Source organism: Lipotes vexillifer, unplaced genomic scaffold, assembly GCF_000442215.2.
Source record: "Lipotes vexillifer unplaced genomic scaffold, Lipotes_vexillifer_v1.1 scaffold693, whole genome shotgun sequence".
In the NCBI taxonomy this organism is placed as follows: domain Eukaryota; kingdom Metazoa; phylum Chordata; class Mammalia; order Artiodactyla; family Lipotidae; genus Lipotes; species Lipotes vexillifer.
In genome coordinates, this window is record NW_006783500.1 from 1,037,094 (window position 1) to 1,054,224 (window position 17,131).

Below are 17,131 nucleotides of genomic sequence, written 5' to 3' on the forward strand. Positions count from 1 at the left end.
CCCGGGCCTCCGCGGTCCTCTCGGCCGAGTAGGCGCGCGGCGAGGCGGGCGGCGAGCCCCGGGCGGCGTTGGGTGCGCGCGGGCCGGGCCTGCCCTCGGGCCCAGCTGCCGCCTCGGTGCGCGGCAGGGCCACGTCGCTGTGGCGCCGCTCGTGCCTGGCGCGGGACACCCGCGCGTGCATGCGCATCTGCTGCTCCTCGGGCGGCGGCTTGACCGGGTACCGCGCCAGGTTCGGATCGCTGCGGTACCGGGTCTGGTACTCCTCCTCCTTCCTCTGCTTCTCGGCCTCCACCGCCGGGCCGTTCTCTTGTTTCTCTGGCACGTCGGGGTAGTCCTGGGACCGGCCTTTCTCGAGCCTTCGGCTTTCCCGCCTTTCCTTGCGCTCCCGTTCTTCCGTGGGCCCCTCCGCGGGCTGCCCAGAGGACCTGGGCGCGCGTTTCCGCTCGCCCTTCGGGGCGCCTTTGCCATTCTGCTCGGTCAACCCTGGGGTCTTCTTCCTGTGATGCACAAAGGAACGTCCAGAAGGAGAGCAGCGTGTAAAGCACAAGGCGAAGACCAGACCCCAGAAGCATCCTTGGAAATAATTATTTATACTTCGATGTCTAATTAAAAAGCGAGGTGATAAAAGAACTACATCAGACCCGTATATCTGAGTAGCTTTCTAAATAAGGCTCCTTTGCCTCACAACATATTCCGGGCCTTCACAACTGGCTTTCAGATTTTAACTTCTCTATAAATTAACTAGATCATTTTAAAAATCAATAAATTAATTCAGTAAATGAACAAGTGTTATGAGCCTCTGCTTGTGAATCAAAGACTTTAAAATGTTCTCGACAAAAATAATATAGGTAATAATCGAGGAGCAAACGGTAATACATACATATCAGTTCAAAACGAAATATATACCTGATATATATTTGGGCAACATGTATTAACACTCTCTTATTATAACTGAAACTTTTAAAGAAACGTGAATCCAAGTGTGTCCATTTCAGGAATCAACTCCAATAGCACTTATTCAATAGTAGAACGAAAGTACTTTTTATGAGATTATGTGCACCCCACCACTTTTTAGGGAGATGGTTAGGAAGAATAAATGGCTGAACCTTAGCCTTCATTTTACCTTCCCCAGGCAAATATAATAGAAATCTTGAAATGTTTGAAATAATCTTTCCTTTTTCCTCCCTCCCCCCATCCCTGGCCTTCTCCCTCATTTCAGAAAACAGTCCAAAATGTATAGCACAGGGAACTGTATTCAGTAACCTGTAATAAACTCTAATGGAAAAGAATATGAAAAAAGAAACCCGTTTTGTGTCCGACTTTTCTCTCCATCCTCTGGGAGGCACTGGCAAAGATAAAGTAACGGAAGAGGGTTTGGCAGTCTGAATCTTTAAGCTATACTGTTTAAGATACCCCTTCCAGCCCTTCTGTACACTGGAGTCCATCTGATTTGGGAAAGTTCCAGCATCTACCCCAGAAGTTACAAAAAGGGGATACCTCAGCTAAGCGTTCAGGCACTGTATACTGTACTATGCAACTAAAGTGGGGGCAACCAAGGCTCTTTTTGGAACCCCGAGGTCCATAGAGAGGGCTTTCCAGAGAGAACATTGTTTGGAAGTCCAAAAGCAGAATTCGTGAACAAAATTTGACAATAATATACAAGATGGGAAAAAGTAGGGCAGTTTCTATTGTGGTTTTTCCAAAGTAGTAGTTGCTAAGCTGTGGGGTCAGTTTGAGGAGGGTCTGGTGAAGATGGAAAGAAAGGGCAAAGGGTTTCCAGTGGCACAAAAAAGCAAAATAGAAGCATGGCCGATGCTGCTTGAGGCATTTCGATCACTCGGCCCTTTGAAGTGGAAGGGGTTTTCAGGGAGGGAGGAATTGCAAAGGTAGTATTGCTGTTTTCCAGTGTAAGGGGTCTACTATGAATACAATCCATCATTACCAAATAGAGTTTTCATAAGAGTGATGAAGGCACTGCAAACTTTTAGTAGCTCATTAAGGCAGAGCTGTGCTTGTTGGAAGTTTCTATTGAGTCAGTTTACTTTTTTTTCTGAAATGCTGATAAATGACACTTACCTTGCAGAGTTTGTGTGAGGAATAAAGGAGACACCATCTGTGAAAATGCTTTATGAAAGGATAGGGTATTATGCAAATGGGACTTCTCCAGTCTCTCTGATTCTTTGCTTCACTGAATAGGCCTTTTCTCACCTCTGCCTTAATTGTTCCACTCCCACTAGCTCCTGATGAGTGTACAAAATAGGATCACGAGTTCTTCAGTAGTTTAAACAGACGGCCATTCCTTCTGTCTTCCTTCTCTCTCTGAAGCAGGGCAACCCTGACTGGTACCCAGCTCTCCTTGCCTTTTCCTCCAGCCCCACGTCCTCATTGTTTTCTTAAGTATTTATATAATCAGAAAGGCTATTTGCCCTTATCAGTCTTTTTCAAATTTCATCAGAAAGCCTCTTCCTGGCTCTTACTCTTAAATTCTTTGTAGCTTTTCACCCTCTATCTGAAATAGGACTCATATTTTCTCTTTAGAAATTTTACAGCCCCCAATTCTTCCTCTTCTTTAAAAGAGATCATTTTTTCTGAGCCATCCTGAACTGCCCCTTCGATATCTTCATCTCCCCTTAACTCGTAACACTTTGTCACCAGTCCTGCCATCACTGAAGTGGCTCTTGTATCCTTTCTGTCATGGCCTTTCTTGTTCCGTCTGCCCACCACACATTCCTGGGTGTCCTATAAACCTGAATTCAGAAGACACTCCTCTTTCCTGTGGCTCCCAAAGGACTCGTGTTTGTATTTTCTAGCTCTGATCACATCACCTTTCTGGGCCAGTTCACTGCCTGGGGCTCTGTCTTCTCTTGGAGATGGTGTGGTCTCTTCCCCAGGATCTGTGAGAAAAGGGACCCTGTACGAAGCATCTTTATGCCCTCTGGTTCCTGGCGGTGTTCACTGATGGTAAACATATGGCGGCTACTGGCTGCATTCACTGGAGGCCACCCAAGGGCCAGCTGCTGAGCACATGTGCTCATTCAACCCCTGCAAGGTGACTGTGACCCCTCGTGGCAGAGACAGGCCTGGAATCCAGACCTGTTCAGCTTTGAAGTCTTTGATCTTACTGTGTGGGTTTTGTTTGAAAAAGATAGCAGAAGCCTTCCGTGGATCCCACCCTCCCACCCAGTGGAATAAATAAGGGTCACACAGACAAAAAGCAGCCACGCCTAGTGATAACCGTCAGGTCCCCCAAACTCACAGCCTCGGAAAGAAAAGGGCCACGTCCTCCTTGTCAGCAGTGTCGCCTAGTGCACGGCATCCTGTCTGGCCACAAATCCACTGTTTTTTGTTTTTTGTTTTTTTTTGCGGTACACGGGCCTCTCACTGTTGTGGCCTCTCCCGTTGCGGAGCACAGGCTCCGGACGCACAGGCTCAGCGGCCATGGCTCACGGGCCCAGCTGCTCCGCGGCACGTGAGATCTTCCCGGACCGGGGCACAAACCCGTGTCCCCTGCATCGGCAGGCGGACTCTCAACCACTGCGCCACCAGAGAAGCCCAAATCCACTGTTCTGAATGAATGACTCAATCGACAAATTGAAATAAATAATCTGATCATGTTAGCCCAGGCTTACAATCCTCCGAGGTTTTCCATTATTTCTAAGATAAAGTCTATGAAATTTAACCTGGCTAAAAGGCCCAGTGTGACCTGGGCACTCAGACCTTACCAGTCACCTCTTCCCCACTCAATCTCCTTCTCTATTACTCACCCTCGAACCCATAGCATCTTTTGGGTTGTCCCACCGGCCTTGTTCCTTCCAGCCAGGTGCCAGCGCCCTTACCTGGAGCACCCATCTCACCCTTCACCTGGCTCATCCCTAGTCACCTTCAAAGCTCAACGTAAAATAAATGTCCTCTAGGAAGGCTTTGCTGATGCGCCCACACACCCTCCAGTGGGTCAGTTCCCCATCCTCTTCTCTCAGAGTACACTTTCAACTACAGGACTCACTCAAACAGCGAATAAACGGTCCAAGAGCCGTTCTCAGTTCAGGGTTGGAAGTTAGTAGTGCAGGTGGGTGACTGAGTCAGATGACTTGTTTACATCCATGCATGAAAGACAAGCTTCTTAGCAAAGGTCTCCTAAGGAAGGATACATTCTAGACAGAGGCAGCCCAGGCCCAGTGTTGCCTTCCTCATGGGCCTGAGAAGTACCCCTTCCACATAGCCTAGCAGTTAAATTCTTGAAGATGGCTTGGCTCTCCATCTAAGACTTTGCCTTTTGCTTAAGGGTTGATGACCTCTTACCTGTCTCTGGGAGGCTCACTTCTAGACCTGAAAGAAGCCTGCTTCTGCTCAGGCCTCCCGGCTTGCTGCGAGGGCTCAGCCCCCTTTCTCCTGTCGGGCGGCACGCTGTGGGGAAACTGGTCCTGGGAAGAGGCTGTGGCTGTGCTCAGGGGGGTCTGAGACCTAGATCGCTCCTGCAGCCGGGATTTCTTTTCTCTCGGGGCCTCAGAACCAGCGCCTGTAGCTGTATCGCTGAGGGTTCCATCCTGACTTGGCTGTTGAGGGCCGCTTCCGAAGAACCATGCCCCGGATTTGGTTAAGATTTCTTGTTGCTTTCGACACAAATTGCATACCCACATCACCTATTTGAAGAAGAGAGAACGATATAAATTCTTTGTGCTATTTGGAAATTATTTATTTTCATCACACTAAAATATCCCTTAAGGAAGAAAGAATGGTTGTCATCTTTATATTTATCCTTGTGCATTTCTCATGAAAATGATCTTTGCACAAGTCACCCTCAAGTGTATGAATGCCTGGACCGAGACGCATCTGAAATCATAGACTTCTGGTAACCAGGATAGAGTTTTGCTTGGCATTTATAACACTATGATTCTGAGTTGCATATTACCATGTATCCATCACATTTTGAATGACTGACTTTGAAGTTTCATTTAAAATAGCTTAGTAAAAATGGTCTAAGCAGGGTAGTTGATTGATTAGAAAAATGTTGTAGGGCACCATAGAATTAATATTTATGTACATAAACCTCAGTGTGTCATAGGATTTAGAAGGATCTACTCAAAAACCATCTATTATTAAAATCTATATGACAAGATATTTACATGGAACAAACAATGAAAGGTAGGCACAAAAGAAAAGGTCAGGCTGTATATTCTCTCTAGTTTACCAGCAATCAACTAACCTCAGCTAGAAGAGCTATTTCGGAGCCATCATTTGGAAACACATCTGCTGATAAATTACAAGATGTTATCGCCACTTAAAATAAATCCGTATAGCTGCTCTCCTCGTGGTGACACTTACAACGAATGTAATAATGGGGCCAATGATGGTAACAGAAATAATGAATAATACAATAATAACAGCAACGCCCGCCTCAGTGACTTTTCTTGGATCGCACTTCAGTTTTTCCTTTGCATTTCAGAAACAGCACCTCCAGAAAAGCTGATTACCAAACTCTAGGTCCTCCTTTTCACTAATACTGACTCAGTCAACAATTGTGCAAACATATCACGTAAGGATGAATAAATCCTCGAAACATTAAGTGAGAAACAATATAAAAGAGGAAAAGAAGAAGCATTGTTTAGTTGGCAAAAAGAAGAAAATGTACTACTGAAAACATTCAGACGGATACAAAGAAAACTATCACTTGTTATTGTTTACAAGACAAAATAAAAGCTAAAGTGAGAATAAGAAAAAGACAGAGAAAATATATTTTTAAAAAGGAAAATATTGCAGATGAACTGTTAAGAATTGCTCCCTTCCAAGCAAGAAAATTCAAATGAATTTTGAAAACTAAGACCAGCAGAGATATATTGCTATAAAATGTTGAAGATTGATTATGCTTAACTCATTCGTCTACACTTCCTCGGGTTAGGAAATGAAGACAACTCGGTCCACAAAAGCCGTTAATTATAGCATCTGCACAATGTATTAGATCACCAACTTCCCATTTAAGAAGATGAACAATGCATTGTATACGCCTGTATCAGAATACGGGATCTATGGAATGGAACTTCAATTTAACATGCTTGCCAAATATGGCCATACTGTGCACAATGTATTAATACCACCATCTCTTAGCTATCATTAATAAGGTCCCTCAGAAGTCCTGATTGATTGAGAGAGTGGGCGTATCAAAGATGGCGATACCCTAGGACCAGAACTTCCATCAACAGTGACACTGAGTCTCCTCTGCCCAGACCCTGGATGGGGACAGGTGATGTGCTTCCTCTTTGGCTGCCTCTTTGGTTGACAAGACAGTGATGCGGAGGTCTGAATTCATGGAGTTCAAGGAGACTGGTATGAAACTTTGACTACTTTACAGAAACGAAGTAGACATTAAATTTTTATTTATTACACTTATAATAAGCAAAATACTACTCTATCAAATTAGGTCCTTTTCTACAAAAATATTAAAGTGTACTTAGGATAAATATGAATTTCCTTCAAAACCATACAGAACACAACAAAATTTACAATTATTACAAAAGTTTCAAAATGGAATTAAGCTGAATAAAGAGGCAGAAAAAAGCAGAAAATATGCACATCCGCATATTTTCTAGAAAGTTGTTATCACAATCTTAGCTTGATTGTTTCACATTTTTAAGTGCTATGAAAATGGATCAATAGAAAGTAATTGCCAGATTTGTGCAGGTTCCATGTTTTGAATATGTTACAAGTTTTGAATATGTGCTGCAGGATTGATAAAAGCAAACAAAATATAGTTATTATTTATTTTAATAAGTTAAAATTACAATTAAATTGTAATTAAATTAAATTAAATTTTAGTTAAATTTTACAATTCACTTAATTTCATTTTTAATTTATTCAAAAGGTTACAATTAGTAGTTAAGAAGAAGCAGCTGTTTTGATTAATACATTTAATATTATTCATTCTTTTAAATCTGTGATATTTCATTAATTTTTGTAGAATTTTAACACTTAGGAAAACTATTGTTTAATTCCAAATTTTCCTATGTATTATCTTTTTGTGCACCATAATATTTTTAGATTTGTAGTTAAAAATTAATTATAAGTGTGGTCAACCTATCTGCCAATTTGAAAGCAAAATTAACTGTAAAAAAGTTAAAATATTTTTACTGAAATGCTACCTCCCAATATCCATTATTCGTTATATAAATTAGTCTTGCCACAAAGTTTACAAATGAAAAAGAAATTGCTTATATGAGATGTAAAAAAATATGAGATTACAATAGAATATTAGTCATACCTTTCAACACATTTTGTATCAAACATTGCAGACATGTATAAAAATGAGCTAATTCGTTGCTGAGCAGCAACACAGTTATGTGTGTGAGATAGGTTTCCACTGTCTCATAGTAGATGAGATAGTGGAAAATAGTTGATGACAGAGAAGATGAAAATGAATGAGTTCTCTTTGGTGCTTGTTTTGATGTGTGTGTGTGCATCTGTTTGAGTGTGTGTCTGTGTGTGTGTGTCTGTGTGTGTGTGTGTGTGTGTGTGTGTTGCTCCTAGTCTTATTGTTATTTCATAGGTTTACTTTTTCCTTTTGGAATTTTATTAAATACATAATATGGATTTATGAAATATAAAATATGATATAAATTGCTTCTTTTTAAAGAGTAAAGCACCCCAGTCCCACTGTTCCACTATTAATATTTCAGTTTAGTTTTCCTATACAAATTTAAAACAAATTCCACTGTAACTTGGCATTCTATTTACTCACTTAATATTACAGCATAAATATTTCTATGGATTCTAAATGTTTCTAAAACATTTTAATATTACAAAATATTCTATAGACACTGTATACCATTAGTCTAACCCTTAAACTGCTTACATTCTTTCACATTAATACAGAGCTCTGCAGTAAAAAAGTGTTGATCAAACTGTTTTCCTATTTAAAGTCATTTATTTTTTAGAATGTATCAGAAAAATTAAATTACTGGGTAAACTTTTAGAATGCTTTTAAGGTTCTTCTGCTATAAGCACTATACAATAGTTTAGGATTTTTGTCTATTTTGCAAAATAGCCTCCCAAATGGGTTTTGCCAAATTGTAACCAAAAACCTGACAATATCAGCTCTGGATTTTAAGATCTGATGATTTAATAATGCCCCCAGACCGTGTACTCTCACTCTCATCAATGTTCCAGATTTAAGATAATATAATGAGATCTCACCTAAATAATCACCAAAAGGCATCTAACAAAGTCATAACTGTCCATTCAAAAACACCTCCACATAAGCACATACAAGCACACCCTGAGAAGTCCCAATCAACCTTTCCAATTCCTTGTTTTTGTCTTTGTGCCTTTTTTCCCCTATGGATAGTTAATAAATCATTTAAAAAAAAACAAAAACAAAAACAAAAACCTAGAGCATTAAATAGAAAGACCCAGATAAATGTAAAGGAGAACTGATTTTGGAAAAGTAAGAGATAATTCCAAGAATAGAAAAGAAAACTTAAAATGGTCTCTAATTAGTGTTCAGATACCAGAACAAAAAGAGCTCTTGAAAAACAGTACTAAGATTGTCAACAACAAAAAACGAATTTCAAAGAAGGAGTTTATTAAAAAGTCAAGAGATAAAAAAAATATGAGACAAAGTCCAGCTAGTTCCAAAAAGAGAGAACAAAACATAGCGGAGAATGAATTTTGCAAAAATAATAGGAAGCAAATTCCCAGAGTGGAAAAAGTCACTGCATTTTAACAAAAAGAATGGAAAAAGAAACCACAAAGAGACAACATTGCTATAAAATTTCAATACACCAAAGATAAAGAGAAGATCCTAAAAGCTTCCAGAAAGAAAAAGTCAGATCCCTTTCAAATAGAACAGATCAGATTTCTCATAAGCAATATTGAATGTTTGAAGACAGGGAGAAATACCTTCAATGTTCTTGGGGAAAACATTGGAGTCTGCAATTCTATAGATAAGCAATTCATCAAGCAAGTGTAAAAGCAGTAAGCAGTATTTTCAGCATTTGGAAGAACTTGGAAAATTTACCACTCACATAGCCTTCCTTAGCAAAACAAAGTCTTCCAAGAAAGAGGAGGAAATGGGATCTAAGAGCAAATGATCGTTTGCAGAAAGAGCAGTTAACGGAAGTCCCAGCATGAACAGCCCCTTCTGGAAGCTTAAAAAGAATCTTGGAGCAATAGTGCTTTGTGACCACCTAGAGGGGTGGGATAGGGAGGGTGGGAGGGAGACGCAAGAGGGAGGAGATATGGGGATGTATGTATACGTATAGCTGATTCACTTTGTTATAAAGCAGAAACTATCACACCATTGTAAAGCAATTATACTCCAATAAAGATGTTAACAACAACAACAACAAAAAGAAACTTGGAGCAAGAGGATGAGGCTCCTGGAATGAGGATTTCAAGAGTGAGAATAAAATATCTGAGAAAACAACAGCAACAGCAACAAAGGACCTCATGGAATGCACAGTGTAGTTTACATAAAGAAACTTAGATGGCTAAAAGAAGAATCCATTTGCATCTGAAGGTAGGAACATTCTCCACCAAGTGGAACAATGTATTGGCCCCCTAGAATATCATGCATAATCTAAGCCCACCACTCAGCTCTATGGTGGATAAGAACTGTATTATTTCAAGGTGCAGATGTGCCTGGTGGAGGAAATGAACTAATGATTAGGGGGAAGGACAGAAGTGTGTCTAAATGAACCTTATCCTTCTCTGTCACAGCAAGAGTATACGGCTGGGAGCAGCGTTTACTAGCCCTGAACTTAGATGCTCGGTTGTACTTTGTCTCTCATGAATAGACTTGCAGTTGGGAAAGAATATACTTGCAGAGGATTCTTATTTTTGATATTGATATAATGCTTTCTTCTTTTTATTTCATTTTTATCCACATATACATAGTTACATAGACAGGTATATGCGGTTTGATGTCTAGTGGTATATTTACCTTTCAACTATACTCATAATATATGATTAAAAGTAGAATGGCATACCATGATCATTTACTGCCATTTATTGATAATTTTATCACTTCTGTTCATTTCCATTTTACTAATGAGAATGAACGTTTTTCTGTGTTTTCCAGATGTTCATTAAGATATTGACTGCCCCAGCCTTTTGTGTCTTTATCAATTGAATTGATACTATTTTACTACCCGTTTTAATTGATTTAACTCTTTGAGAGAAAGAGTTTTCATATTGTTACTTGTCATTTCAATTATTTTTCTCTTTGTCAATAAAATGGTTTTTCATTTTATACAGTCTAATCTATTGTGCTCTTCCTTGGCAATTCTTCTGTTGTACTTTAGCCCAGAAAATGCTTTGATAAATATTTGCTTTTATTTTTATTGACTAAATACGGTTGAACATTTTACAATTTACTCCTTGGTCCCTCAGAATTTACTCTGATGTGTGACAAGAGATAGGGATCTAAAGTGGGGTTTTTTTTTCCCTCATAGCTAACTATCTCAACATGATTTACTGGATAATCCTTCGTCACATGGCCGACCTTCAAAGAAGACTATATGTCTAGAGTTAAACAGCGCAGGTTCTAATCTCAGATCCACCACTTATTTGCTATTTACTCAGGCCCCCTCCCTAACTCAGTGCCGTCATCAGTAAACTGAGGATGCTAATAACTCCTAACTCACTGAGATGTTTTGGGCATTAATGACATAATTTATCTGAATCGCTCAGCACAGATCCTGACAGATAGTAAGTGCTTATGAGGCTCTAATAACATGATAATGCCTAATTATTACTAATAACTAATCATTACCATCATCATTACTTTACTAATCATACATATAAAATCTTTTAGGGGATTCCAGCTGCATACAAAGCCAGCAAGGTAAATTTTGATCCTACAGAGATACAGACATATAAATGTGAACGTAATTCAACCACATCAGCTGCATTACATTATACAGTTCCTACACCATGAGATGCTTCCACACAGGTTGTCTGATGGTGTGTCTCTCATTGATCTTGTCTGTGTAAAAGTCAAACATTTTTCTTATCTTGATTCTGTGTAGGTCACAGCATGTCACTGGACACTGAACATGATGAAAAGAGCAGAACTGGGGGTGGACTGTCCAAACTTCCTGCTCTGGTAATGAGGAAATCTCACCATCTCTCTATGTTTCAGTTTACTCGTTTGTAAAATAGGGAAAATAATAGTACTGATGATTTCACAGCCTCCTTGAGGATTAAGTGAGTGAGACAATATATGCAACCGTGTTTAGCACACAGAAAGCACTCAGTCCATATACAAAAACTCACTGAGACATGTCTTCAATTAAATTAAATTATTCTTTATTTTCTGTATGAAGTGCCATACTCTGCACATATTTCTGATTTAAACAAATATTTCTGTTATGTGCTAGGCATTGTGCTAGGCTCTGGGGATATATCAGTGAACAAAATGACAAAAATCTTGCCTGTGGAGTTTATGTTCCAGTGAAGAAAACATACAAAAACAAAATAGTAAACATACGAGTCATGCTGGATAGTGAGAAGTGCTGTAGAAAAAATAAGAACAGGCATTCTGTGTGGCAGTGAGTGGGGTTCACCTTCAAACTGGCTGGTCAGGGAACATTTCACTGAGAGAGGGTATCTGAGTATGTCAGGCTGTAAGAACAGCAAATGGGGTACGCCTGCTGGTTTCAAGGAACAACTGGGGCCAAGGCAATGAAGGTTGTGCGGTGTGGTGGGTTCACAAAGCAACAGGGGTCAGACTGAGTAGGTCTTCGTGAGTCACAGCAAAGACTTTGACTTTGACTTTCACGATGAGAGTGATGGAAGCTCTTGGAAGGTTTTCAGCAGAGAAACGACCTAACGTGTTTTATGCTTTAATAGGATCCTTCTAGCCACTGTGTTGAGAATTAAATGCAGGAGCTCAGTTGCAGAATCTTTCTGAATTGAATTCTAATACTGTTCTTTTTACTCTCTTGAGGCTCATCTTTGCCAGATATGTTTCCTAACCCCTTTAGTTTATCTTTTTGTGTCATTTTGTTGGCGTTGCATCTCTTCATATGCAGCACAGGATGGAGTTGTATTTATTTATCTAGTCTTTGTGTTTCAGTGGCATCCAAACATGCACTATCCTTATTTTCTATGTCCTCACTCATATTTTTTTCTGGCATTCAGTAACTTTATTGACATTTAATAATTGTGGCAATTGTTATTGTCGTAACTTTAATTTAAGGAGCAGAAACATATCTGTGTGAGAATTCACAAGTAAGTTCAAACTTATCGTTTCTAGTGACAGAAAGTGTATAAAGTCTCATAAAATATTCTACTGTGAGTAAAATGACTCCTATTTTAGATATTACTTGGTCAATAGATAGCTGGTATTATGGAAATTCACAGGTAATATTAAAGTACTTTTTATTTTATTGGTTTATAACACTATATAAGTTTTGTGTGTACAGTATTATATTTTGACTTCTGTATACATGACTACATGCTCACCACCAAGGATTTAGTGTCCATGTGTAACCATAGAATTGACCCCCTAACCCCCTTTCCCTCTGGTAACCAATACTTGTTCTCTGTACCTTTGGGCTTCTTTTTGTTTGGTTTGTTCATTTATTTTGTTTGTTTCTTCGATTTATATTGCACTTGTGAGTGAAACCATATGTTATTTGTCTTTCTTCATCTGACTTATTTCACTTAGTATAACGCCTTCAAGGTCAATCCGTGTAGTCATGAATGGCAAAATTTCATCTTTTTAAATGAGTGAGTAATATTCTATTCTATATACACAAAACACATCTCCTTTATACATTCTTCTGTTGACAGGCACTTAGATTTTTTCCATATCTTGACTATTGTAAATAATTCTATGATGAACATAAGGGTGCCTGTATTTTTTCAAATTAGTGTTTTGTTTTGTTTTGTAATCTTTAAATAAATGCTCAGAAGTGGAATAGCTGGATCAGGTAGTAGTCCAGTCTTAATTTTGGGGGGAACCTCTATGCTGTTCTCTACAGTGGCTGCACCAATTTACATTCTCACCAGCAATGCATGAGGGTTCCCTTTTCTCCACATCCTCTGATTTCTTTTTTGACCCAATAGTTGTTCAGTAGCATGTTGTTCAGTTTGCACATTTCTGTGATTTTCCATCTTTCTTCTTGTAGTTGATCTCTAGTTTCATAACTTTGTGATAAGAAAAGATTCTGGATATAATTTCAATCTTCTTAAATTTATTGGGACTTCTTTTGTGTCCCCAAATATGCTCTATCCTTAAGAATGTTCCAGGTGTGCATGAAAGGAATGTGTATTCTGTTGCATTTGGATGGAATGTTCTGTATAAATCTATGAAGTTGATCCTGTCTAATATTTCATTTTAGGCCTCTGTCTCCTTGTTAACTGTCTATCTGGATGATCTATCCATTGAGATAATGGTGATCCTATACTAGGTGCATATATACTAATCATAGTTATGTCTTCTTGATGAAATGTACCCTTTATCCTTATGTAATGCCCATCTTTGTCTCTAGTTACATTTTTTTGGCTTGAACACTGTCTTCTCTGGTATAAGTATGTCTACCTCCACTTTCTTTTGGCTGCCATTTGCTTAGCATATCATCTTTCATCCATTCTCTTTGAGCTTATGTTTGTCTTTAGAGCTATAGTTCAATCTTATTTTTTAATCCATCCAGCCACTCTGTGTCTTCTGACTGGTGAATTCAATCCATTTATATTTAGGGTGATTATGAAATGAGAACTTAGTATTGCCATTTTATTTTTTCCTTTCTGTTTGCTCTATATCTCCATTGATTCTTTTTCCTTCTGTTTTTGTCTGCCATTTTAATTTGGTGATTTTCTATGATTTTTTTTCAGTTTCCCCTTTTTTAGTGTTTTCTCTCTCTGCTCTGGATTTACGTTTTGTGGTTGCCATGAGATTTCTATAAAACATCTCATAGATAAAGTCGTCCTTTTTCTACCGATAGCATCTCATTTTCATTTGCCTATATGGATCTTATCCTTTTCTTCTTCCCCTTTTATGCTTTTGTTGTCTCAAAGTATCCCATTTTACATTGTAAGTTTGTTACCAAATTGCAGTAGCTATAATTATATTTAACGCTTTTTTCCCTTTAACCTTTATGCTATAATCAATTGCTTAACAACATATTCTGATATAGAGTTGTAATTTTCTGCTTTTGTCTGTCGATTTATCACCTTACTAAAAGTTTTGTATACTTCTGCTTTTTCCCTTCAGATAGAAGAGCTCCTTCCAACATCTCTTGTAAGGCACATCTAGTGGTGATGAGCTCCCTCAGCTTTTGTTTGTCTGGGAAAGCCATTACTTCTCCTTCATAAGGGTACCTTTATGAAGGGTAACTTTTCTGGATAGAGTATTCTTGGCTGACAGTTTTTATCTTTCAGTATTTTGAGAATGTCATTCCACTCTGTCTTGGCCTATAGAGTTTCTGCCGAGAAATCTGCTATAGCCTAAAGGCAGGTTTCTTTGTAGGTGATGATCATTTTATCCCTGGCTGTTTTAAAATTCTTTCTTTGTCATTGACTTTCAATAGTTTTAATATAATGTGCCTTGGAAAAGGTCTTTTTGTATTGAGATAATTAGTTGTTCTCTTAGATTCATGGACTTGCATATCCAGTTCCTTCCCCAGGTTTGGGAAGTCCTTAGCTACTATTTCTTTAAGTCAACTCTCTGCTCCTGTCTTTCTTTATTCTCCTTCTGGGATACCCATTATCCTAATGTTGCACTTCCTAATAAAGTTGGGTAGTCTTGCAGAATTTCTCCTTTTTTTTAAATCTTAATTCTCTTTCCTCTTCTACACGTATCATTTCTAGATTTCAATCTTTGAGCTCAGTAATTCTTCCATCTGGTCTGCTCTACTTCCAATGCCTTTAATGCATTCTTCATCTCCTTTATTGATTGAGGTCTTCAGCTCCCAAATTTCTGTTTGGTTCTTTTTTAGAGTTTCAGTCTCTTTGGTAAAGTATTCTTTCTGTTTGTGAATTTTATCCCTAAACCCATGGAGCTGCCTGAGTTCTTGCTCTTCTGCATTTCTTCCTCCAATGGGCTCCATAAGAGATCACAACTCCTTTAACAAAATATTTTTGAAGCTTATACAATAAATGGGTATTTGTTTAATAACTTATATTCATGCCTCCTAGATTAACACAGTGTTTGCATTATAAAACATGCAAAATATAAATTTAAATGAATGAGATAAAATATAATAGAATTTAAATTTTTTATTGTACCCAAATAAAATTAGAAAACACTAACAAAAATTCTGGGAATAGCCTAATTTTGGAAATTAAGCAACACGTATATAAATATGTGAAGGTCAAAGAATAAATCACAAGTAAAATTAAAATGTGTTTTTTGATCTGAATGATAATAAAATACAACTTATTAAAATTTCTGAGATTTGGCTAAAGTATTTTTTAGAAAATTAAACACTCCATTCCAAAAGAAACAATTATAAAATCAATGATCTAAGTTTTCACATTAAAACAGAAAAAATTAATAAAATTAATTAACAAGAATAATGAAATAAAGAATAAAGAAGAAAACAATAGAGATTAGAGTGGAAATCAGTTAAATATAAAATTTAAAAATCAATAAAACCCAGATAAGATGAATGAAATCAGAAACTGGGTTATGATACCTCTTATATGTGGAATCTTAAAAAAAATGATACAAATGAACTTATTCACAAAACAGAAACAGGCTCACAGACTTAGAGAATGAACTTATAGTTACCAGGGGGGAAGGGTGGGGGCAAGGGATAGAGTGGGAGTTTGGGATTAACATGTACACACTGCTATATTTAAAACAGATAGCCAACAAGGACCTACTGTATAGCACTGGGAAATCTGCTCAATATTCTGTAATAATCTAAATGGGAAAGGAATTTGAAAAATAGTAAAAAAAATTTTTTAATAAATTTTAAAATTAAATTAAATTTAATTTAATTTAAAAAAAAAGAAAAGCTGTAACATTCATTTCAGGGACCAGCTTCTATTTCAAATGTGCCTAAATGGAGAGTTATGGACTTAAAATGTGGACTATTTTCATGTAAGGGAAACAAAATAAATTGCAATGAGACCCACTTAAACATTAAAAAAAAAAAAAAAAAGAAACTGGCTCTTTGGAGGGAGTAATAAAATTGATGAACATCCCACTTGACTGATTAAGAAAAATAACAGAAAATAGAATTACCAAAAGAGGGGACCGCACCACAGATCCTAGACTCATTAAAAAGATAAATAAGGGAATATTATGAACAACTTTATGCCAATAAATTAATTAACATGGATTAGAGAAATTCCATTAAAATTCAAACTACCAAAACTGACACAGGAAGAAATAGGAAACATCAATTGCCCCATAACTAATACAGAGGTTGTATTCATAATTAAAAGAAAATGTACAATGAAAATGTCAAAACCAGATATGTTTACTGGAAAATTCTTTTAAACATATTTAAAGATATCAAAATGATATCAATATAACATGGACTTTTTTTACTAAAAAAGAGGAAGATTGACCACTTCCACTTCTGAACTCCTTTTATCAGGTCAGCCTAGCCTTGAAGCTAAATTCCAGATACAAGAAAACCTTCCTGTAGGAAAATAAAGTTAAAAACCACTATCCCTCAAAAACATAGAAGCAAAAAGCTTTAAGAAAAAGTTTATCAAATATACAGGAAACCTACCACTAACAGTACATTTATTGTGAAAGTCAAATGTTTTCTACTTAAGATTGAGAGCAAAGCAAGGATTTCTGTTCTCAACATCACTATTAACCATTGTAATAGAGATCATAGCAAATACAATAAGGCAAAAAGAAATAAAATATAAATTATGGAAAGGAAAAAGTAAAAGTATCCTTATGGACAGAAGTCATAATAGTATATACAGGAATTCCTAAAGAATCTACAAAACACTGCTGGAACTAATATCTTGCAGCAGGACACAAATTCAATATACAAAAATAAATTTTAATCCTTAAGGATAAATTTAGCAACTATATGTGTAAAAGCTCTACACTAAAATTTATAAAACATTGTTGAGAAAAAATTTTTGAAGACTGCTGTGGACTGGACTGTGTCTTCCCCCCCCCCCCCCCCTCTTTTGTGTTTTTTAGGCAACCCCAACCCAGGTC

General features: G+C 37.6%; 1 protein-coding gene across 3 annotated transcripts in view; it reads right to left on the reverse strand.

Moving 5' to 3' along the window:
- The window catches only part of RIMS1 (regulating synaptic membrane exocytosis 1), a 484,376-nt gene that overhangs the window by 219,746 nt on the left and 247,499 nt on the right, over positions 1-17,131 (reverse strand). For 2 of the 3 annotated variants that reach the window (XM_007456119.1, XM_007456118.1), the window contains exons 10-11: positions 4,300-4,640; positions 7-497 (exon numbers count right to left, since the gene is read on the reverse strand). In XM_007456119.1, coding sequence (XP_007456181.1) covers positions 7-497; positions 4,300-4,640 — 832 coding nt within the window. Of the gene's footprint in view, positions 1-2; positions 498-4,299; positions 4,641-17,131 lie in introns of all 3 variants that reach the window. The other variant, XM_007456117.1, reaches the window with a different exon arrangement.